General features: G+C 49.8%; 1 protein-coding gene across 3 annotated transcripts; it reads left to right on the top strand.

Annotated features, from left to right (window-relative positions):
• The first annotated feature begins 496 nt into the window (after positions 1-496).
• Positions 497-8,394, top strand: TENT5A (terminal nucleotidyltransferase 5A). Of its 3 annotated transcripts, none has more exons than XM_086745269.1 (4): positions 497-799; positions 936-1,175; positions 2,135-2,652; positions 3,463-8,394. In XM_086745269.1, exons 1-4 carry the CDS (start codon positions 766-768, stop codon positions 4,240-4,242), a joined length of 1,572 nt encoding a protein of 523 aa, XP_086601395.1. In that variant the 5' UTR covers positions 497-765; the 3' UTR covers positions 4,243-8,394. The 3 variants fall into 3 exon arrangements, with proteins under 3 accessions (XP_086601395.1, XP_086601397.1, XP_086601396.1); XM_086745271.1 differs by having other exon boundaries at positions 635-768; XM_086745270.1 differs by lacking the exons at positions 497-799; positions 936-1,175 and adding an exon at positions 1,777-1,851.
• The last annotated feature ends 570 nt before the right edge of the window (positions 8,395-8,964 follow it).

Genomic DNA, 8,964 nt, shown 5'->3' with positions numbered 1-8,964 from the left:
TGGCTCCTGCCCCAGGCTTATACCGTAGTAATGAAGTAATAGAGAATTTGGGGGGTGGGGGGAGGATCAAAGTGTAAGCCTCCTCCCAAAAAAAAACCCAAAACTGTCAAGCAAAGTATTTGTGCCCCGTACGGCAGTGGCCCACCCCCCCGGAGCGTGGCCGCCGACCAGCAGGGGGCGCCCTTGTCACACGGCTGCGACCAGCGACGCCGCGTGGGGGCCGGGGGGGGCCCCCACCCGCACCGCCCTGCGCCCCGACGGGGCCGGGGAGCGGGGGGGAGCACTGAGCGCACGGCGGGACCCGCGGGGATTTTTGGGTGAGGGGGGTGAATTGTGTCAGCTCGCCAGGGTGAGGGGTTTCCCCGTGCCGGGGTGGGCAGAGCTCCCCCCGCCTCAGCCCCATCCCACGGCGGAAGGTAACGGCAGGGTGCTAAAAATGGGAGGAGGGGGAAGTCAGCCCCGTTGGGCTCCTGCACACACAGCCCCCCCGCGAACTTTGGCGAAACGCCTAGTTGGAGAGGCCTCGCGTCACGCCACCGCGCGCCCCCATTGGCCCCTCCTGCCGCGCGTCACACAGCTGCGAGCGGTGACGCAACGCCGTCCATCGTTTTCGCCCTCCGCCCCCCCCCCCCCCCCCGCACTTCTCTCCGCGCAATCCTGCGCTTCCGCAGCGCGGAGCTGCGCGGGATGCGCACGAGGGGGGGGCCCTTCCCGTTGCATCTGCCTGTCCCGGGGTCCGCGGGGGCTGCGCCGCGTCTGCTGTAAATGGTATTTATAGGTGTATTTGGCACTTTAACAGGTGAAAAACACGGAGATGTGTCCATTGTTGTTAAATAAAATATTTAAATAATTAAAATGTAATTGAAAATTTCATGTCTGTATATATGTTTCTGTAGCATGAGTGTGTTATACACGGCATTTTCCCCTCCCCGCAGTTACCGAAGTTGCACTTTACAAACAGGACGCTCCCCTAGAAGGCACTGGCTCGTTCGTGCTCTTCCGGATTTCTTGTGTCCCCCCTCTCCACGCTCGACGAGGAGGGAGGGGCAGGGGGACCGCGGTGCGCTGCGCTGCTGCAGGCGGCTTTGAAAATCTCGGTCGGGAGCTGAAACCGCACGGTCCGGGATCCTCAGCATCGGCTCGGAGCGCGGCCCCTGCCAAATTCCTGCGCTCTGGTATGAAGTTTGGCTGTGGGGTGACCGGGAATGTCGGGGTGGGAGGGTGGTTAAAAAAAAAAAAAAAAAAAAAAAAGAAAAAAAAAAGGGGGAAAAAAAATAGGGGGTGAATGGTAGTGCGGAGCTGGGCGCCTCCGGGCGTGCATCTTGGCACGGCCGGAGCCGGGGGGGTATCCACACCCCCCGCGGGTGCGGGGGAGGGGGGTGTTGCACTTGTTGCCTCCCCCCGGGCGAGCGGCCAAACCCGTGCGGGGGGAGGCTGCGCTGCGCGGGTTTTCCAGCGGGGCCGCGCGTGGGGCGGGGCGAGGCGGGGCGGCCGCGCTGCTGCCGCGCTGGGCGCTCCGCCGGCGCGGAGGGGCGGGCCCGGCCGAGCTGTGCCGTGTCTCTGCCTGTGCCGCGGCGTGGGGCGGCCCGTGGGTGCGCGGGGCGTGGGCGTGCCGGGGGCACCGCCGAGGCCGGCCATGCAGATGGAGGGGGCGGGACGCGGGCGCCGTGACTCGGAGCCCCGGAAGAGCGGAGAAACCCCGTATAAAAACTACTGGGGACCTTTCCCGGGCAGAACGGGGAAAGCTCCGGAGACAGCGGCAGCCGGTGGCGCGGCGGCCAGCGGGGCGGCGGGCGGCGCGGGGCGGCCTCTGCCCCGGCGGGGTTGCGGAGAGCGGCGCAGGCTCTGCAGGTCGGGCGCCTTCCCCTGCCCTGCAGCACCGCCTGCCTCCGGGGGGCTTTTTCTCCCCTCCTCCCCCTTTTTTTTTTTTTTAAATTTCCTCAGTATAGGTGTGCGTTGTGCCCCCCCTTACCCCCACCCTGCGCTTTTCCCGCTGGAAGGGGCGGTGGGCGCCGTCGGGGCGGTGCGGGGCGGCTGCGGCGGGAGCGGGGTCTCCGGCGCCGGGTGCGCGGCGCTGCTTGACCGCTGCCTTTTCCTCTTTTTTTTTTTTTTTTTTTTTTTTTTTTTTTGCCAGGCGCAGAGGTTGCAGGGCCCCGGGGAGGGCAGCGAGGAGCCGTAGCGGTGCCATCCAGCCCGGGGAGGCGGCGGCCGCGCACCATGGCAGACGATGAGAAAGCCGACGGCGGCCCCGGCGGGAGTTACGCGGGCGGCTGCGAGAGCGCGCACTGCAACGTGCTGAGCTGGGAGCAAGTGCAGCGGCTGGACCGCATCCTCAGCGAGACCATCCCCATCCACGGCCGCGGCAACTTCCCCACGCTGGCCATGCAGCCCCGCCAGATCGTCAAGGTGGTGCGGAGCCGGCTGGAGGAGAAGGGCATCGGCCTGCGGGACGTGCGGCTCAACGGTTCGGCCGCCAGCCACGTCCTGCACCAGGACAGCGGGCTGGGCTACAAGGACTTGGACCTCATCTTCTGCGCCGACCTCAAAGGGGAAGCCGAGTTTCAGACTGTGAAGGACGTGGTCTTGGACTGCCTCTTGGATTTCTTACCCGAGGGGGTGAACAAGGAGAAGATCACGCCGCTCACCCTCAAGGTAAACCCACCCTGTTGCCCTGGCTGGAGGCTGGGGAACCCCCTGCACCCCGAGACCCACGGGGACCGTCGGTGATCCCCCCTCCTACCTTGTAACCTAGGAGTTTGGCAGACCCGGTTCCCGGGGTGGCTGGGGGGAGCTCAGCTGGTTTTTAGTATCTGCAAGGAGGAAGCCCCCCATGCACCCCCCCCACGCAAGGCACGCTTTCTCATGTGCTCAGTGCCCCTGCGGAGAGGCGTGTGCCCGGCGGCTCGCTCCACTTAATTAGGCCGAATGCCAAATGCCCTGAAGATATTTTTTTTTTTAAGAAGGATTTTTATTTTGGAATATGGGGCAAAATTCATGGAACCTGCACTGAAAGAGCAGGAGTGAAGGGAGGACCATTTGCTAATTTGTTTGGTTTTTTTCTGGAGAGGGAAAAGAGAAGTGGAAACCGATAAAAACCATTTCATATCTGATGGTAGCGGTGACCTTTTGCACACGGGTACATGGATGTTTGGCATGTGTGACCCGGGCTTCATGTGTAGCAGATGGATTTAGAAGGGAGTGAAAGAAGGCAGCATTGCCCCACGCTTCCCTTGCATGACACGGGCCCAGCAGAACACACTCCTCTCTACATCCCCTTGCACTGACAGCACTCCCAGCTCACATATTAAGCATTTCTTGTCTGGTTTGTATATGCAGGCTCCATGAAATCTGTCATGAAACGCAAGGAGTGGGGGGGGGGGGGTGTGATGCAAACAAATAGAGCAAAGGGGAAATTTATTGCGTCTGTGCCTTCATTTGCTCATTTTGTCTTTCCGATTGTAGGAGGCTTATGTGCAGAAAATGGTAAAAGTATGCAATGATTCAGACCGATGGAGTCTCATCTCCCTGTCCAACAACAGCGGCAAAAATGTGGAGCTGAAATTTGTGGACTCTCTGAGGCGGCAGTTTGAATTCAGCGTCGATTCCTTTCAAATCAAGCTGGACTCCCTGCTGCTTTTTTACGAGTGCTCAGAGAATCCGATGACTGAAACTTTTCACCCGACTATCATTGGTGAGAGTGTCTATGGGGATTTCCAGGAAGCCTTTGATCACCTCTGCAACAAGATCATTGCCACCAGAAACCCAGAAGAAATCAGAGGAGGTGGTCTGCTGAAGTACTGCAACCTTTTGGTAAGGGGCTTTAGGGCTGCCTCCGAATCCGAGATTAAGTCCCTGCAGAGATACATGTGTTCGAGGTTTTTCATTGACTTCTCAGACATTGGAGAACAGCAGAGAAAGCTGGAGTCCTACTTGCAGAACCACTTTGTGGGATTAGAGGACCGCAAGTATGACTATCTCATGACCCTTCACAGCGTGGTAAATGAGAGCACGGTGTGCCTGATGGGACATGAGAGGAGACAGACTCTGAATCTCATCACCATGCTGGCCATCCGGGTCCTAGCTGAGCAAAATATCATCCCCAATGTGGCCAATGTCACCTGCTATTACCAGCCAGCCCCGTACGTAGCAGATGCCAACTTCAGCAATTACTATATTGCCCAGGTTCAGACGGTGTTCCCTTGCCAGCAGCACACGTACTCTACCTGGCTGCCCTGTAATTAAGGACCGAAACCAGTAGACCCGGTGGGGAGAACGTTTCCTAAGGCGTAGGAAGGGGCGATGCACCCCTTTGAAACGGGGTGTTTCATGCAATGATGATCTGCTCTGGTTTTCAAGCTTGGGGAAAGCTTGTGGGTCTTCTAGTAAATAACGGGAGCATGATCATGATCGAGAAAGAACCCCAAAATAATTGGATCCTACCGCAGAGCACAAGAGGCCTGTCATTAAAAGCAACCAGCTTCCCCTGAAGTAAGTGAGGGAGGAATGCTTGATGACAATATGGGTTGGCAGTGTCTGCTCCCATAGCTTTGGCATAGAGAAGGTGGGAAAGCCTTATTTTCTTTTGTTTTTATTCTTACTCTAGAATGGGATCTGCAAAAGGGAGAATATGAAAGAAACAAAACAAACAAAAAAACAACAAAAAAGAAAAAATTCACAAAAAACAATTCTATATATGTATTCAGGAATTAAAAGTTAGAGGCATAAAGCAGAGATAAGCTGAATAAAAATGTATATTGGAATTACTGCGTTTGGGGCTTGCAGCAAGTGCCGTCTATGGATTGACCGTGTAGAATGTATAGCTTGCTTGACTAGAACGCTTTACCAGAAACAGCTTGCTCCAAATGAACAGTAGTGGATTGGTACAGTTATAAAACCAGAAACATGTACGATGACAAAGTCCATTATTTCCAGCTGTGTGCGTGCCTCACATTTTAAAAATGTGAGAATGCAGGAAAGCCAGCTGTGGCAAACAGAATCTACTCAAGGACCAAAGATTTCACAAATAAGTTATCCGAGCAAAGATACAGTAGAGTATATATATATATATATATATATATAAAAAAGAAAAGAAAGATGTTGCTATATTTGTACACACCAACAGTAATCAAAAGTGCCTGATGCCTTCATAAAATTTGAAGTGAGAAAAAAATATATAGTTTTGTGGTTTAACCATGCATTTTGTTTTATCAGGGACACAAGGATTAAAAACAAAAAAAAAAAAACATAAGCTTGTGAATAAGTGGTGGAGGAAATGCCCTATTTTTTTTTTTTTTTCTTTCTTGGCAAATACCTGTATAGAGTTAATGTTTTGTCGGTGTGCTATTATCCTAGGTACGTGTGTGTATGTGTGTATATATGTTTGTGTGTGTATATATGTACGTTGTTAGAGGTGTATAGCTATATATATACACACACAATCTATATTAATGTGGTCTAGGAAAATGTAGCAATTAAGGAATGTTTAAATAAAGTACTATGTGTTTTCCAGTTTGCAACAGGATGTCATAGGACAGTGGGCACCTTGCAGTGAATTTTTAACCCACACCTGAGAAATTTGGAGTAAATGAACCAGTCAGGATTAAGGTGGGATTCAGATAATGTCTTTGGTTGCAAGAACAAGGATTACAGTAATTCAGTGGGTTGCTTGTGAGCCATAATAATTCCACAGATGGAGAAACATATGACTAGCTGATTTTTTTTTAACTGTTTTGTACTGTAATGCCATTTTGACATTTAACCCACTAATGTTGTGACTGCATACCTCCATGATGTGTAATTCAGTGGAACGTGGATCAAAGATAGGTTTATTTAAACCCCCTGACAGCTAAAGAATATTATATTAGTTGGTGATTTGAACACTAATTGTTAATATTTAAAGGAGTATTTTTAATAGAATGCGTTATGCATTCCAGGACCACTAGAATTTAGCAAATGTGAAATGAACCCTTTTTAAGAGTGTTGCACGATTGCTTAAAAATTATATTTTATATATATATTACATATATATATTTTTATGCAAATATTAAACATCTTTGATCTGGTTGTCACACTGCATTTACAATTTCAGTACTGTACTTTATTTAAATGGAATCACTTTGCATTGGAACAATAACTATTCACTTTCATTTCCTCTCCCAAAAGACTGGCAGGTAGAAAAGAATCCAACCCTCTCCTGTTGGTTTCACTTCAGTGCCATCTCTGAAGGTGTTAAATTCTTTGTTGGGCTTTGAAAACCTAATGACTAAGTGACACTTGACTCTAATATTTTGCTTTTTCTTACTGAGTGTGAAAAAAAAGAGGCCAAAAGAAAAGGGAATTCAGGCTCTTGAGCGAAGACTCACAGTGCCTTGCCTGGTTGCAGGCAGGGGCTGGAGGAGGCAGAGGCAGGGGAAAAGGAGAGGACTCGTGTCCTGGCAGCGTGTTTTCCCTACGGAGCGAGTAAGGTACATCTATTTTTGTCGCGCTTTGTACTTTTCGCTCTGGAGGCAATTTAACAGGAACCCAGATTTGTTTACTGAAGCACCTTCCCTGCGAGTCCTTCAGGAAATGTAAGCGCTGGTTCATTGCCGTTCCCGGCGTTGACTCGCAGACCCCTCATCCCCACCTTCCCTTCCTCCAGCTCTGGCTTCTCATCCCTTGAGGTCCCCTCAGGTCCCCTTCCAGCCCTCCGGGGTGCTCCTGGCCCGCTATTTCCCCTTGCCTCCAGCGCCTGGGAGGGTTTTGCTAGCGGAAGCTACGGGGAGGCCTGGGGAAATAGGATCAGCTGGTGATGTGGTATGTCTTCTCTCGCCACAACTATTTGCAGCAAATAAATGAGTCAGCCGCTCTTTAGAAGGGTTTGAGAATCTATAGCTGTGCCGCAACCACAGAAGACTGATAGTACATGACACGATGTATTTTTCCTTTGAAGGACCCCTTTTTTTTTTTCTCCATTGCTTGAAAAAAGTTTTGATTTATTTCCTCTCAGCTCAAATTTTATTGTGGTTTTTTTTTTTTTAAATGATTGACAGCAGCTAGTTACCTTATAGTGCATGCAGCAGGGCTCTGAGCTAAACTGCATCTTTCAGCGTTTGCATTTTGATACATATATAATATGTTTTTATATATATTATATAGGTATTCCGGATCTGTTTTGCATATGTTAATGATCAAGCGGTGGAACTGGTGGAGCTTTGTTTTATTTGTGACTGGTAGCTTGAAAGGTGCCTGGTGTTAGAGGTGGGAAGAAGGCGTGAGTTCAGGCCAAGAGTAAAATAAGAACCCCTTTTCAAAGCTGGCTTATTTCTGCGGTTTGCACACCTTCCCCCTCCATGAAGTCTGACTATTTTTTTTTTTTTTTAAACTGGTTTTTGCCCTCCTCTTCAGCACACTGGTACTTTTAAAGTTAACGACCACGTTCTTGCTTTGTAGACTTCGTTTTTCCCCATCCAATCAGCTGTAAAGTTAGAACTTGTGCTGCAGGAGACAGTGCCCCTTTTAAAGAGCTGAACTGATTAAAAACATTGACCTGATTACAGTAAAACTGTTTGTGCTGCAGCTGAATTTACTGCTAACCAACAGGGCACCAAACTTGGTTACATGTAGCATCCTGAAGCGACTGAGAGCTTTGAAATGGGATTTTTTTTTTTCCTTACATGTAGCTGTCCTTCCAAATGCAAGAACATTTCTCCCAAAAATAGAAGGGCAATTAGAAGACCAAAAAGATGATATTTTTCTAGTTTCTCTTATTGCACTTAAAATTTTTTTTATCTTGCACAAAGGCCTTCACACAAATCTTCTAAACACCTCTTGTTAAGTGCTTGGTTTGCATCATGTCAGAAGCTCCTACCAGTTCAAAGAAAAGCTTTTTTGCTTTTTTTTTTTTTATTGAGAAAATGAAGTGTGTTAGATAAAACTGCACAGAAAAGGAAAAACTGTAATTGCATATTCAGCTCCTATTTGAATATATTCTTTTGTATGGTTTTCTTTATGCAGAGAGTTTCCCTTGCAAGGAAGAAAATCAGTGTACTGTTTTGCTGTTGTAATAATAATGGTTTGCTAACAAAATAAATAGTGAAGAAAAAAAAAAAAGCAGCCTGCAAATTTCAAGACAGCTTGGCTAAAGCACTGCAGGCTCCTGCAGTCTGTAGGAGTCTGTGCAGATTTGCTTTCCCTCAGATTTCCTTACAACTGTTGCCTTCTGCAAGGCATCCTGTTGCAGCAAACTGCTCCTTGGATTGCTCTTTTGGAACGTTTTGACTATAGGCTTTGTCACAGACAGAAAAAGAGCTGATGGGAAACAGACTCTAGAGGGAACAGATTGTGAATTTTGTTTACAGCATCCAATATTTGGATTTTTTTTGTAAATAAAAAGAAGTTATTTTTTTCTATTGATTTGTGTCTGCTGTCTTCCGTGTCTGAAATAGCTCTGGCCTGCTCCTAATGAATACCGAGTTCGCTTTCATGAAAAAAAGGACAAGGGCGGCACTTTTCTGAGAAGAGCAACAGTCGGCTGCTTTCCGATTGGAGCACTTACCGTTCTGAAGAGCCTCGCCTGGTGCCAGCCAGCATTGCCTGGCTGCACTCAGCTGCGGAGGAACCTCCCCAGCCAGTGCCAAAAATACTCACCCGAGTGCTGGTTGGGCCCTGAAAACTGAAACAACGCCACGGCAACACCTCTCTCTCTCGCTACTTTCCCAGTTTAGATCCCGGTACCGGCATGGGGATCTTTTTGTGTTGCCTGGGGCTTGTGCATCGTGAACCGCTGCACTGGTGGTATCATAAGGGTCCTGATGCCCTTGAGATGTACTCGATAGGGGCTGAGGCCTCCACCTGATCTTTTTGGTCGATCTGGGAGGCAGAGGGGTGCTGGGCGTCAAAGTGGGGCTGTCAGGCGGATGAGTGCTGCAGGTACTGCAGCTGGAGGAGCCGCAGGGGAGCGGGGATGCGCATGCCTGTTCCCTT

Source organism: Chlamydotis macqueenii, chromosome 3, assembly GCF_036417535.1.
Source record: "Chlamydotis macqueenii isolate bChlMac1 chromosome 3, bChlMac1.mat, whole genome shotgun sequence".
In the NCBI taxonomy this organism is placed as follows: domain Eukaryota; kingdom Metazoa; phylum Chordata; class Aves; order Otidiformes; family Otididae; genus Chlamydotis; species Chlamydotis macqueenii.
This window is presented reverse-complemented; position numbering and strand designations above follow the sequence as displayed.